The following is a 15,407-nucleotide window of genomic DNA, read 5'->3' as shown; positions in this document are numbered from 1 at the left end:
GTCCTCAGAACCTGTTCTTGTTTGTCTTTTTGATAACTTCCTGAAGTCAGTGTTCCATGGAGTTTAACTCAGTGTACCAGGAGTCTCTTTTGGTGCCAGTTACTGAAAGATACTGGCTATATAACTTAAAAATTAATATAACTAGCCTGGCTGTGCACTGAATTCAGATTCAGATGTCCAGCTGCCTTCTGGAAAGACACTTTTTGACGCTCAGTGCCTACGAACAAGCCTGGGATGCAGTTGGTGCTCAATATGTATTTGAAAGAATATCCACAATACTTTTTCTCCTGTGGTCCCTATTTTAGTGCCGTCATCACCCTCCCAGGCATCCAGGTCGCAAACCTCTGCATCGTTCTTCACTGTCTGCCTCATTTTCTACATCTACTCACCTTGCGGTGGTATGTTTTTCTTTTTCGTTTGTTGTTTTGCTTCTAGTTTTACATCAATTCCTTCCACTTTTCTTCGCACTGTTTTTACCGCCTTAATTCACACTATCTTCTCTCTCCTAGATTTTAGCAGCTGCTTACTAAGTGCTTTCCTGATTTCAGTGTTACTCCCATTCCACTCCAAAACAGCTTATTATGTAGGCAATAGAAGGTGTACAGAAGGGAATGCAGTTGAATTATGAGTCTCGAAGAACTCATGTCCTAGTTTGGAGGATATTTGTATAACTGCACTAAAACAAAAAAGTGCTGAAGGAAAACTAATTTAAACTGTGAGATTTGGTAAAGGCTTTAGGGAGGGGAGGAGTCTCTGAGATTGTTTACTGAAGACTTTTGCTAACCTCAGCATTCACTCCTTAATACTTGTTTGCTTGTTTGTTGTTTTTTAAATAGCTTTATTGAAGTATACTTGATGTAAAGTAAACGGCACATATTTAAAGGGTACAATTTAATGAGTTTTTGTATATGTGTATACCCATGAAATCACCACCACAATTAAGGTAATGAAATATCCATCACGTGCAAAAATTTCTTTGTGAGTCTTTTCTAATTTACTTCCTACCCCCATTCCACCCAGGCCAACCACCGATCTGCTTTCTATCACTATAGATTAATTTGTATTTTCTAGAATTTTATATAATGGAACCATATAATGTGTACATTTTTGGGTACGGCTTCTTTCACTCAGCATAATGGTTATGAGATTTAACCATGTTGTTCTGGGTATCAGTGGGTCATACCTTTTCAAGGCTGAGCAGTATTCCTTATATGGATGCACCACAAGTTGTTTATTCATTCTCCCTATGATGGATATTTGTGTCATTTCCAGTTTGAAGAGATTACAAATAAGCTGCTGTGAACATTTCTGGTCTTTATGTGAACATATGCTTTCATTTCTCTTGGATAATACCTAGAGATGGAATAGCTGCGTCATATAAGTGGATGTTTAACTTTTTAAGAACCTTCCAAATTCTTCCCACCAGTGTGTAAGAGTTCCAATTATTCTACATCATAGCCAACACTTGGTATGGTACGTAGGTCTTTTCATTGTAGCCATTATGGTGGGTGTTTAGTTGTACCTCATTGTGGTTTTAGTTTGTATTTCCCTAAAAACTTGTGATATTGAGCATTTTTTCATGTGCTTTCTATCATCCATATGTTTACTTTGGTGACATGTCTGTTCAAATCTTTTGCCAATTTTTAATTGAGTTGTTTATCATCTTACTGTTGGTAAGAGTTCTTTTTATATGTTCTAGGTACAAGTCCTTTCTGAGATTTATGCTTTACAGATATATTCTCCTTTTTGTTTTTGTAATAATGTCTTCTATGGGCTGATTTTACCCCACTATTGAGGCAATTCCTTCTGAGCATCTATTTGGTACCCTATGTATTTTGAGGTTTTCCTAGTCTAGCTTGTGGGAACATACTGGCCCTGTTTTAGCTTTGGGAATTTTTTTACCTGTTCCTTTTCAATGTTTTTTCCCCTCTGGCTATGGCTAGCTTTCCCACATGCATGTGCTTGTTATTACTAGCTGAAAACTTGAGGGGAGTCCCTGCAGATCCCTCTTCTCTATACTTTATCCTGTGAATTCCAGCCTGTAGGACCCACCCCCACCTCCCCATCCCCAAATTCTCACTCCAATCTCATTTACTCAGGAAGGTTGCCATGCTTTGTTTGGGTCCCCTTCGCAGTGCTGCATCCTGGAAACTCTAGGCAGGAAGCTCGGGCAGTTGTTGGGGTTCACCACATTTGCCTTCTCTGCCCTTACTCTATTGTTAAATGTCTGAAAATTTCTGTTTCATGTATTTTGTATGGCTTTATAGTAGTTTAAGGCAAGAAGGTAAATCCGGTCCCTGTTATTTCATCTTGGATGGAAGCAGAAGTTATTTCTATGTATTTTTGTTTGAGAAACAACTTTATGCTTGAGTCATTTTAGTTCCACATTTCTGTTAAGCTGTCAAATAGATGCTTCTCAAAATGCCTCGTTAGAGCTGATGTTTCAATCAGATGTATTATTTTTTTCCTGGTAATTTTCTTCCCAAAGCATCTCACATCTCTGTCAGTTCATGTTGCTTATTTGTACATTTATGTAAGTATGGGGATTATGTGGATCATGTTTAAAAACACATTACTTAACATTGGTTGAGTGTGAAATTCATAATTAAGAGCTTAGAAAGATTTAAGTACATTTAGGGGGAGAGCATGCAATTATTAGTTTTTCTGGTTTAGCTTTTTGAATGACTTGAAGTATTTTTGGGGGGTGTTTTATCTACTGTGAACACACACAGTCATCAACCCTTATTTAACAATATAATTTTAGACTTCAAATTAAATTTAGTTTTTAAGATGATTTAATAAAATCTCCTTACCAACTTATATAAGTAAAAGAGGGATTTAATTTGGAGAATGACATTTTTATTTTGCTACATAACATTAGGTAATTCATTTGTCTTTTCCGTATTGCTAAATGAGAGGGTTTGACCAGATATGAACCCTAAAGCATTGATTGCTTCTGTGTATTTCTATATATACATTCATATGTATTACTCATTTGTTGTCTTGTATTTATATGCTTATTTATTTTTATACTTTACATTTTCTAGGTTTTTGTTTTTAAAGCTAAAATGTGCCTCTTTTAAAGTGGTTTTGTCACGTCTCAGAAAATGAGACATACCAAGTTTAATGCATTTTTTATCAGAGAGAGAGAGCAGAGTTAAAGATGTCTTATTCCTTGCCTTTCTTGTTCTTTGGGAGATTATTCTGTTAAGAATTACAAAGAAAGAATAATCATTACAAGTAGGGGATATAAGTTAATTTGAGAAATGTGACCAATAGAAATCTGTGTTTGTTGATGGATCAGAATATGGAGTCAGAATAGAGAAGAAACAGAAAGATATAAAAAAAAATAGGGAAAAAAAACAAAACGAGACAATAAAGAAAAAAGTAAAATACGAAAGTCCAAAGCAAATTATAGAATGTCTGCTTCTTAATTTGATGTTAAGTATGTAAATATAAAATGTAAATTTAATTCATCTGTTGACATTTTAAATATAAGACTCATTAGAATAAAATTATTGGACGTCTCTGGAGTACACATGACGTAGGAGATATAAACCAAGGTGGAACAGAATTATTGGTGTACTATTCCTCAAGGTGTCAGATTGTAATATAATATATAGCACAAGGATTCTTGGGGTGTAGAGAGTGTGAATTCCCAAAACTGTATTCAGGTTTTTATTGTTATGTCCATTTCTCTGGGATGAAGTCCCATTCCTTTAGTCAGATTCTCAAATGGTTTTATGTCCTCCAAAGTTAAAAACTACAGGTGCAGTGGGTATTGAATACGCTTCTTTACTGATTGCCTTGGCTGCCTCTTTAAAAAATATTTACATCTTCCTGCCAAAAGACTATATTCTTTTGTTAAAGATAAAAACATAGTCCTTTCTGTTAACAGCATCCTGAACCTCACAACTCTGTTGAATGTTCATGACAAAGAAAGACACATGGGACCATAGATAGAATGGAATGTAGCAACCTTTTTGCTCTCAGCAATCTTATGAAAAAATTACATGCAGTGGCCTTATATTAGGAATAGAGTAAAGTAAGTGACCTTTTTACACATTCTTTCCCCTTTTGTCCTCTCATACATGATTTTCTTTCTTGCTCTCAGCAATTTTAGGTTTGTAGCAAAATAAACAGTATAGAGAATTCCCATAAACTCCTGCCTCCCCACCTCCTTTACTATTGACATTTCACACCACAGTGGTACATTTGTTATAATTGATAACCCCACATCAAAGTATCATTATCACCAAAATTCATAATTTACATTAGGGTTCACTGTTGGCGGTGTACATTCCCTGGGTTTGAACAAATGCATAATGACGTGTATCCGCTATTGTAGTATCATACAGAATAGTTTCACTGCCGTAAAAATCCTCTGTTCTTTGCCTAATTCATCCTTCCCTCCCCAACGACCCCAGGTAGCCACTGGTCTTTTTATAGTCTTTATAAAAGTTTTACCTTTTCCAGAATGTCATATAGTTGAAATCATACACTATGTAGCCTTTTCAGATTGGCTTTTTTCACTTAGTAATATGCATTTAAGTTTCCTCCATGTCTTTTCATGGCTTGATAGCTCATTTCTTTTTAGCACTGAAGAATATTTCGTTGTCCGGATGTACTACCATTATTTACCCATTTACCTACTAAAGGACATCTTCTTGGTCCACTTCTAAGTTTTGACAGTTTTGAAAAAAGATGCTATAAACATCCATGTTCAGGTTTTTGTGTGGTCATAAGTTTTTAATTCCTTTGCGTAAATACCAAGGGGTGCAATTGCGTAAACTTTTTAATTCCTTTGCGTAAATACCAAGGGATGCAATTGCTGAATTGTGTGGTAAGAGTATGTTTAGTTTTCTAAGAAACTGCCTAACTGACTTCCACGGTGGCTGTATCATTTTGCATTCCCACCGCAGCAACTGAATGAAATCTTGTTGTCAGCAATTGGTGCTGTCAATATTCTGGATGTTGGCCATTCTAATAGGTATATAGCAGTATCTCGTTGGTTTAATTTGCAGTTCCTTAATGACATGCGGTTGAGCACCTTTTCATATGCTTACTTGCCACCAGTATATCTTCTTTGGTGAGCTGTCCGGGTCTTTTGCCCATTTTTTAAATTGGGTTGTTTGTTTATTATTGTTGAGTCTCAGGGGTTCTTTGTATATTTTAGATAACAGTCCTTAGTAAATGTGTCTTTTGCAAATATTTTCTCACAGTGTGTGACTTGTCTTCTCATTCTTTTGGCATTGACTTTAGTAGAGCAGAGTTTTTGATTTGAATGAAGTCCAGCTTATCAGTTATTTTTTTCTTGGATTGTGCCTTCAGTTTTGTATCTGAAAAGTCATTGCCATACCCAAGGTTCATCTAGGTTTTCTCCTTTGTTATCTTCTAGGAGTTTTATTGTATTGAGTTTTACATTTACGTTTATGATTTTTTTTTGAGTTAATTTTTGTGAAGGGTGTAAGGTCTGTGTCTATATTCATTTTTTTGCACGTGGATGTCTAGTGTTCCAGCACCATTTGTGAAAAAAGACTGTCTTTGCTCCATTGTATTGTCATTGATCTTTTGTCAAAAATCAGTTGACTGTATTTATGGGCATCTATTTTGGGCTTTTTATTCTGTTCCATTGAACTATTTGTCTATTCTTTTCACCAGTACCACACTGTCTTGATTACTGTAGCTTCTGTAATAAGAGATTGATCTGTATAAGAACATACTATTCATGGCATTTATTTAAAAATTGCACTTTCCCTTCCGATTGAAAATTGCCTGGAATTCTAAACTAAAAAGTTTTTTTTTGAATTTAGATGTGTCAACTGAACAGTTGCTTTTTTGATACTGATACAGCTTCCTGTGTAAATCTAACATATAAACTTACTTGATTTCCCATAAAACTCCCAATAAACATTTTTAAACACAATTTTCCTTAACTTTCTTCTCAAAAATAGCTGATTTTAACATGTGGCTGACAGTAAGGTAGTCAAAAGGAAAAAAAACGGAGTTTATTGCTTTTATATAAACCTAAGGAACCTTCAGATTTAAAACTTAAATTTCGGTCACAACCTAGATTTGATTTCTTCTATAGCTTGGATGTAATTATTGGGACTTTGAACTCTTATTATTTGTACATAGACTTGTTGGTCGCCTCCCTTCCCCAGCACACTTTATTTTTTCTTATGTATGTTTATTTGTCTTATCTCTTGTTTTGTATTTTCCATTTATTTAATTGTATTGTCTATAGGGATGCTTTTCTACCCCTTATTCTCTTACTTTTCTGTTGCTCATTTTAATGTGAATTTGTTTTTCAGAATTTAGAAGAAGGCTCATGTCAGATTGCTTTACTAACTCACAGAGCTCGTGTGTGTGTGTGTGTGTGTGTGTGTGTGTGTGTGTGTGTGTGTTGTGTACTGTTCAGAAATATGGTAGGTTGCTTTCTGAGATTTCCTGGTTTTAGTACCCTCCCCCCACTTTTATCTGGACCGACTCTTTCCTTTATCTCTGCTGTCCTTCTCCTGCTTAGTCTTCACCCCACTCTCAGCAGTTTCTCCTTAGTGTGGACTCTGTCCTGGCGTAGAGCCTTGGATGGCTTTTTAGAGAGTTCACAGGGGCTAGATTTCTTCAGCCCCAGAAGAGGACTAGTGGTTATCCTCCCTGTCACTCACCAAATTCTAGTATGGGCTAAACCCTTCCTAATTTCAGCTAAGTCGCTCCATCTGTTTTTATGTGGAAAGTGAGGAAGGTTCAAAAACTGCTATAAATGCTGCTCTCTCCTCCCAGAAAATCCAGAGGCACTAAATTTGTAAACTAACGTGTGGGGTCATGGCAAAAAATCAGATGGTTACTTGTGTTTTGAATAGGTTTACAAATTACATTTAAGAACAATAGTCGTATTCTTTCTATAAAAGTTGGGAAAAGGCTAAGCAGTCATTTGCTGCTATTTATTTTTAAAAAGGCTTTACAAGAAAAAAATCATAGAAAGCTTGAGAAAAAAAAAAAAACCAAGATGACGTAGCTCATGGTGTTGAAAACTGTTGTTTCCAACCACAGACACAGTATAGCAGCTAGAACAGGTTGTACCTCTATCCTTTTGTGATTCTATTTAGAGTTGGTGTCAAAGTCATGCCTTTGTAAGACATTGAAGGATTCATGAATTACTATTTACTTTTCTGGTTTGGTTTTAACAATAATTAACTGACTGTTGCTCATGTTTATTCCCTAGATATAGATAAAATAACATTTGAAGTTCAGAAGAGCTCCATGGAGTGCTCAATTGTTCACTCAGGGCCAGTTTGCTCAATTTCATTCACAGAATGGCAGTACAGTTTTGAAATACATATCTGCTTCAAGTTCCTTAATCTTGTACAAGTAAAGACTCTACTCTCTCTTTAAACTTGAAGAATAATGTGTATGCAGACTGTTTTAGATGGATTTGCAATACTGCAATGATCTGAATTTTGGAACTTAACTTTTAGTATAAAAAGCTCAGTTCTCCACCACACAGAATTTCAGCCATATTGTTATGTATAAAAAGATGAGAAAGTTGTACACTACTTCTAAGTATAGATATTATGTTCTGTGACATGAATATATACGTGAATATATATACATTTTTTTTCTTGTTTAAGGTCTCAGCCGGTTTCCTCTCCAGTCATCCTTCAGTTTGGTCATGCAGAGACCCTTCTTCCACTGCTTTCTCTCATGGGCTACTTCAAAGACAAGGAGCCTCTAACAGCTTACAATTACAAGGAACAAATAAATCGGAAGTTCCGAAGTGGTCTCATTGTACCCTATGCCTCAAACCTAGTATTTGTCCTTTACCATTGTAAAAATGCTCAGACTCCTAAAGAAGAATTCCAAGTGCAGATGTTATTGAATGAAAAGGTGTTACCATTGGCTCACTCACAAGAAACTGTTTCTTTGTATGAGGATCTGAAGAACCACTACAAGGACATCCTTCAGAGTTGTCATACCAGTCAAGAATGTAAATTACCAAAGGTGAACAACACATCCGACGAGCTGTGAATAACTGGAGGACATTTTAATTTCATTAGGAATCCATAGGGAGTGATTACATACTTGGAATAAGTAGGCAATCCCGGGTTACAAAAAGCTTTCACATTGCTTGGGTATTTCTGTCTTTTCACAGAAAAATATTGGGTTTCTTTTTGAGTCTGGACATGGATGTGTAAGATGGTTCTTCACTGGAGCTGCTCTTTTAAGGGGGAAAAAAATGTATTCAAAGAAATAGCTGGCACTGCTAATGTTTACAGCAATTATATTCTTCCTATTTATACAAGAAACTCACACTGAGAATATGTCTTCAAAATGATACTTGAAAGTACTGGAGTAACAAAATATGTCATTTGGATGATCCATAAGTTGATTGAACTAAGTCTAGGAACATTACCAGTTGTGCTGCAATTCTCTCTTTTTCATCTGGCGGCACAGTTCTAATGTTGCCTTAATGCGAAATATTGTGATACAGTGGGAGTACCACTTTGGAAGAAAGCTGACATCTCTCTTTTTGAGAGTTTGAAACAATATTAAAAACAGTCTGATTTCAAAGGACACTTTCACTGAAGGAAGACAAAAAGTATAATAAAATAAATATTTTTGTTAATGGTATTTATGAAGAATTTGAATACTTTTCCAGTAATTCCTTTTAACCTCCTACTAAGTCCTACAAGGCCATTCTTTAATTATTATCATACCTATTTTACATATATAACAATGGAAGGACAAAGAGGACCATTAGCAACAAGTCAGATGGATGGAATCAAAGTTTCTTAAATTCATTGCTTAACAAGTCAATATTTTGCTTCTATTTTTATATTTTGCTATTATGTGAAATACCTTTTGGTTACTTAATTTCTTTCATTCATTCTTTCTTTCTTTTTTTTTTTAAATAAAGACTTAGTCCTGGCTGGCTTAGTTTCATAGATACGAACCCATTTCAAAGAAATAGTTCTGAGTTCTGTCAAATGCCATGAAAGTGTTTGCTATAATAATAAACAGAATTCTTGTGACTTTGCTAACCAGCTCTTTTCTGCTCTTCATGTTGATACACAATTAGTGATTGATGGTAAAAAATTGGAATTTCAAGCAGCTTTGACTAAATCAGGCAATAAAAGACTATTTCTATAGAAATTTCCTCTAATTTTAACTTCTTAAAGAAAAATGGAAATCCATTTTATTAAAAATCTAAATCAGAAATACCTCAACTATATATTGAAATTATAAAAGATAATGCATAGATCATCGATCTTTAAATGAATGATGTTCATAAAAAATAGATAATTAGCTGGTAAATACTGTTGATTTATCAATTGTTCCTGCAAAAAGGTCTGATGTTTTTTAAAAATTTTGCAAATAGGCCAACAAGAGAACAATATAATGAACATTCATGCCCATTGTCCTGTTTTATCAAAATTAACATTAAAACATTTGGTTTAGATCCAAATAAGAACACTTGAGGACTTTCATATGCCTCCCTGCCTAGAGGTAACCGCCAACATAAAATTCAGTAGTCACCATTTCATTGCATGCTTGACTCTGGAAACTTGTAGTACTGTTGTAGGAGTTTTAAAATAGTCTATAAAAGGACATACTGTGCATATCATTCTTGAATTAGTGATTTATTTTGGCTGCTGTATTTGTTTTTCAAGACTCCTTGATCCTGATGTGTCACAAATTAATGCCATCAATTCATCAATACCTGTTGAGTACTTTTCATGTACAAAAACTAGATTCTGTGTATGGGCATATAACACTGAATGAACCTAGTTCTTTTTTCAAGGAGAGTCTCTTAAAAAGACCCTTAAAACAAATTTACTTGGTGTCTTGACACATTAAATAATTTTTGATTCAGAAACTTTTTATAGACTATGAAAGTTTTATAGGAATTGTTTAATTTCATTGTTAAATAGAACCATGTTGTCATCTTTGTAGTCATTGCTATTTAAAATATTTCAGGATGGAGTATAATTGTGGTCCATTTTTGCTAATGTTACAGAGGTGGTGATCTTATTCTGGTGCTATTATTCTCATTTCAGAAATGCCTGAAACTGAAGAATGTCATGATAAAAACGAAATATCTTATCTAGGGTAGGACCTTAATGTTCAGCTTAAAATGTTGAACATCAAAAAATAAACTTTAAGGGTGGCTGGTCAGCTCAGTTGGTTAGAGCATGGTGCTAATAACACCAAGATTGCTAGTCATCATTTTGAAGTTTCTGCTCTCCAAGACATAATCATTCACTGGATACTGTTTTCATATATAATCTTGGTCTTAATTTTAATACTGAAAGCAAAACTTAACTTGTAAAGAAAAAAGAGCTTCGTTTTTTCCAGGCATAATCAACTTTCATATCTTTATTTGAGTGCTTTGCTTTTGTAAACTGCAAAACGGATGCAGGCCCTTAAACATTTGGGAGTTACATACAACCAAATCAAAATACATAAGTGTAAATTTTTGGAATATGATTTCTCTGGTATTTCATGTGGTTCCTTAATGATACTTGGAATTTGGACTGTCTGCCTAATGTAAGCTGGAAATAAATATTTGCATTACCATATCATTTGCCTATACCTAACTCTTCTGAACTTAGTTCACAGATCCCTCAGTTCTCTCCTAACCATTCTTTTTCCCTTCCTTAAACATTTCCTTCCACTCATCTGGCAGCTCAATTCACTTGTAAGCACCTGCATATTAATGTATTAAGCTATTTTTTAAGTGTGTGTGTGAGAGAGAGAGATAGTATTTTTGAGAAAATTTCACAGCAAGAAAAAAGGTGTCATATTTCTTCCAACTAAAAGATTTGTAGTTTGAGCTTCATGCCTGCCAACTTAGGAGGTTAACTTTTGAAAGTTTCGCTATCATTACTGAAGTAATATATTTTAAGATAGAAGGATTAATTGTAATATTTCTAAAACTAATTTATAATTCATTATCTTCCATGTACTATTCTCAGATTTTAAACCATTATTTAGACTCAGGCAGTTCATGTTCACACTTTTGTTTGTTGTGCTGAGAGAACAAATATTTGTTCATGAAACTGATAGCCTTCCAAATTGAAAAGTACTCAGTATAATGAGAAAGTTTCATTAGAATATTTTATATTATTTCTGAAATAGCTAATTTGGAAAATTAAGTTGGGATGACAATCTGTAGTTTCTCTGCTTTTTTCCATAGAGCTTATTCTACCAGGCTTGGTACTGATTGACTTTTAACTGAATATTAACAGTTTGGGTGCTTTTGGAAAGCGTTTCAACAAATATTCTCATTCTGGATGAAAATACAGTGGTACCTCGGTTTTCAAATATAATCCATTCCGGAAGACCGCACGAGTTCTGAAACATTCGAAAACCGTGGCATGGTTTCCCCATAGAAAGTAATGCAGAATGGATTAATCTGTTCCAGACTTTTAAAATCAACTCCTAAAACTGCAAAACTAGCATGAATTTTACTATCTAATGATACCATAGATCCGTAAAATTTACAGCATTCGTAAACCGAAATGTTCATCAATGGAGGCGTTCGAAAACCGAGGTACCACTGTAATCCAGTTTGGATATAAATTATGTAAAATATATCTTTGGGTACATACAGATGAGAAACTTGTGTTTGTATAGAAACATTTTTAATTGCAAATAGGAAGAACGCTAATTTTACTCGCCATGGTTGTTCTTCCTTTGAGGGACCCTTAGTTTCTTTTCCTTACATTTGTTTTCTTTCCCTTGCCTTTCTGAGAAGGTGAGAAGACTAGTCTTGGTGAAACAAGATAGTGCTTTTTTTCCTTCTGTTTGCAGTGTTGCTCCCTGAAACTTGTCACTTTTTGCAATATGGAGATTAAGATGAGAGCCTGGTTTTTAAAATTTGGTTATTTTAGATAATTACAGTGTTGTAGTCTTTTTAAGGCATGCTACAAGTGCTGTCCATGGTGGGGGATAAAACAATTGAGTTTTACAGTTTTTCTTGCTACTTTAGAACTAGATGACTGAAAAGAGTGTGAGGGAAGATACTGAGATCCTTAGGGCAAAAGATGGAAGGAATGATATAGAAACAATCCCGTGCCTTTTCTTTACTGAGAAATGAACAATACATGAAACTTCCAGATGTAGATAAGGAATCAGAAGTAACTTGGATTCTGCATTCACTTTGGTCTGGTTGCAAGGTTTCAGGTCTTTCTGTGTATACTATGTTGTTTTCCCATACATAACCTTGTCACTTAAAGGAAGTGCTTTATGGCTTCTCTTTGGCATATCTGCATCGCCAGCATCACTCCTCTTGTGCTTTGCGGCCATTATTAAGTAAAATAGGGGTTACTTGAACACTAACACTGCGATACAGCTGATCTGATGACGGAGATGGCTGCTCCGTGACTAACAGGCACTAAGGGATGCACTAAGGGATGATTCACATCCGGGATGATTCACATCTGGTTGGGACAGTAGGATGGTGCGAGATTTCATCAGACTACTCAGAATGGTGCACGATTTAAAACTTAAGAATTGTTTATTTCTGGAATTTTACACGTGCTGTTTTGCAACCTAGGTTAACAGTGGGTATCTGAAACCACGGAAAGCAAAACCATGGGTAAGGGGGCCTACTATACTTGCTTTTCAAACCTAGCTGCTATAAGCCTGGCTCTTGAAAAAATAGAAGCATCACTGAAAGACTTTCCTCCAACGCATGAGCCTGTATGAGCTTCGAAGAACTGCTTTCTTTAACACGTCTAAAAACTCTTTGGTTACTAAGTAGTTTATAAGCGTTTTTGTAGATATGGGTACATATATTTGATAGTATTTGGCCAAACACAGATTTGTGATGTCTAGTCTTAAGGGAAAGATCATCTTGTGTTACAGAGCCACAGTGTTAACAGGTACATTTATAATTCCCAATACTTAGCAATGTACCTGTGTTAACTAGGTTAGCTATAAAATAAATCGTGTGTGAAATAATAGTTGCCATTGGGTAAGTGAAATATCTACATCTGCCAAATACTATAGAAGGTAATTTACCAGTTATTCCGGTTAATCTTCCTTCGTTGTAGACTGTGAAGTTGATAATGTAAAACCCATTTTGCAGATAAGGAAATGGAGTTTGAGAATGACAGTGCATTTTTTTTTTTACACTTTAAGTTCTATTCAAATTTGTTATCAGTGGAAAGAGTGGAATTTGGACCTAGTTCATTTGGGGCACTTTGGTTAGTAGATTGAGTAATGCACACTGATTGTAAACCACTCAAATCTCTTGATTCTGCTCACCACTGCAATTAAAATGCTTTTGAAGACGCAGCCACCCTTTGTCCTTCTCCGTAGCTGTTGGCTATAATTGCTGAGGTCAAGAAGTTGCACGTTGAGCAAGAAATGCAAGGGAGACAAGCAATCAGAACCTCATATATGATGTTTTCCAAAAACTGACACGTCAGTTTCTTCTCTCTTCCCAGGATCAGCTGACTCTGCCATGCACCTGTTGTGAAAGCTTTCTCAGAAAGCTTTCTGAGTTAATCAGGAGGGTGGGGCAGGTTTATTGATTGTTGTATTACATACCATCCCTTAGAATTTTATTTGCAGTATTTCAAAGGAAAGCACCATTCAGACCTTTTTGGAGACTTCTAGAGTGTTTGAATTCCAGAGTAATGGGAACTGTAGTTATATTGTGTGCTTATTTTCTTTTCCATTACTTCATTCAGTGAAACGGCTCCTTATGGCATAGCCTCACTCCCATAAGTTATCCTTAGGGTCCATAAAGCCAGGCTCATTGAACGCACAGCAATGGCAGAGGCAGATGCTTTAGCATATATTCATATGCAGAATTCTAAGGGGGATGAAAAAGACAAGATTTGCTGCAAGTTGCATGTGTTACACCATGTCAGTGATCTCTGCTCCACTCCATCATATAAATAGAGTGTGCCCCTTTGCAATAACAGTGTGTGTTACAGCAAACACCATATGACCACACCACCAATAGTTAGCTTTTTTGTTTTGGGTTTTGGGGGGTTTTTTTAAGGTAAAATTGGCATATAACACTATATTAGCTTCAGGTGTACAACATAATAATTCAATCTGTAGACACTACAAAATGATCACTATGACACTATACAATTGACCCCCTTCACCGATTTCACCCATCCCCCAACCCTCTTCCCCTCTGATAACTACTAATCTATTCTCTGTACCTATGAGTTTTGTTTTCGTTTTTAGATTTCACATATAAGTGAAATCATACAGAATTTGTCTTTCTTTTTCTGACTTATTTCACTTAGCATATGACCATTAAGGTCCATCCATGTTATTGAGAGTAGGTATCCTTCTCTTGTTCCTGATCTTAGAGGAAAAGCTTTTGGCTTTTTGGAGTATGCTGTTAGCTGTGGGTTTACTATATATGGCCTTTATCATGTTGAGGTTCGTTTCCTCTATACCCACTTTGTTGAGAGTTTTAATAATTGGATGCTGAATTTTGTCAAATGCTTTTTCTGCATCTATTGAGATGATCATATAATTTTTATCTTCATTTTGTCCATGTGGTGTGTCATGTTGATTGATTTGCGAATGTTGAACCATCCTTGCATCCCTGGAGTAAATCCCACTTGATCATGGTGTACCAACCTTTTAATGTATTGTTGAATTTGGTTTGTTAATATTTTGTTGAGAATTTTTGCATCTGTGTTCATCAGGGATATTGACCTTAAAGAATTTAAGTAGGATAGATATTCAATTTTCTTTGAATGTTTAGTAGAATTCACCAGTGAAGCCATCTGTTTCATGGAATGTGTAGCCTGTTTTTGAATCCCTTCCTGTTGAGGATTTCTCCAGTTTTTTTTCAAGGCAGAGCTGGCTCTTATACCACTTTCTGGAAATTCCAAACAAAAGATTGGATAAGGTTTCAAAAGTAGAACCTCTCTGACGCACAAGTTGATTCTTATGCAAATAGCAAAGGGCAGCCATTGGAAAAGAAGCTTTTTAGCGTGATTATTACAATTTCAGAAAATTGGGAGCAATAAGCCTGATGCAGAACAGGAAGAGATGACCATTAGGGGATGGTTCTTAGATCATAAAAATTACCGTTACCACATCATCAAGGAAGTAGGGCCTGGCAACAAACAAACAAACACCTGTTGCTTTTTATTTACTAACTAAACCAACTAAAGAGATGGTTTTTAAAAGCCACAAGACCTGAAACTTTCATTTTTTCAGCCAGTTAAAGAAATCCAAGCTCCTGTTCTGACAGCTAACATCTTAGAGTAGCTCATGACACCAATCTATAGACGACAGGAAGTCTGTAGTGTATTTGAGAACAAAACAAATATGGGGTATAGTGTGACTTCTGCAAATAATTGGCTCTGCAACTTGAGGAAGGTGACTTACCTTCTTCGTATCTCACCTTTTTATTTTCATCT

The 15,407-nt window shown here is 35.4% G+C and overlaps 1 protein-coding gene across 2 annotated transcripts in view; it reads left to right on the top strand.

The window, feature by feature from the left end:
- Positions 1-9,033, top strand: part of MINPP1 (multiple inositol-polyphosphate phosphatase 1) — a 31,358-nt gene extending 22,325 nt beyond the window's left edge. Inside the window, exons 5-6 of one of the 2 annotated variants that reach the window (XM_033131019.1) lie at positions 306-398; positions 7,632-9,033. In XM_033131019.1, coding sequence (XP_032986910.1) covers positions 306-398; positions 7,632-8,028 — 490 coding nt within the window. In that variant the 3' untranslated portion in view covers positions 8,029-9,033. The remainder of the gene's footprint in view (positions 1-305; positions 399-7,631) is intronic. The other variant, XM_033131020.1, reaches the window with a different exon arrangement.
- Positions 9,034-15,407: the final 6,374 nt, after the last annotated feature.

Source organism: Rhinolophus ferrumequinum, chromosome 16, assembly GCF_004115265.2.
Source record: "Rhinolophus ferrumequinum isolate MPI-CBG mRhiFer1 chromosome 16, mRhiFer1_v1.p, whole genome shotgun sequence".
In the NCBI taxonomy this organism is placed as follows: domain Eukaryota; kingdom Metazoa; phylum Chordata; class Mammalia; order Chiroptera; family Rhinolophidae; genus Rhinolophus; species Rhinolophus ferrumequinum.
Note: the sequence above shows the minus strand (reverse complement) of the source record. Positions and strands in the feature narration are given on the sequence as shown.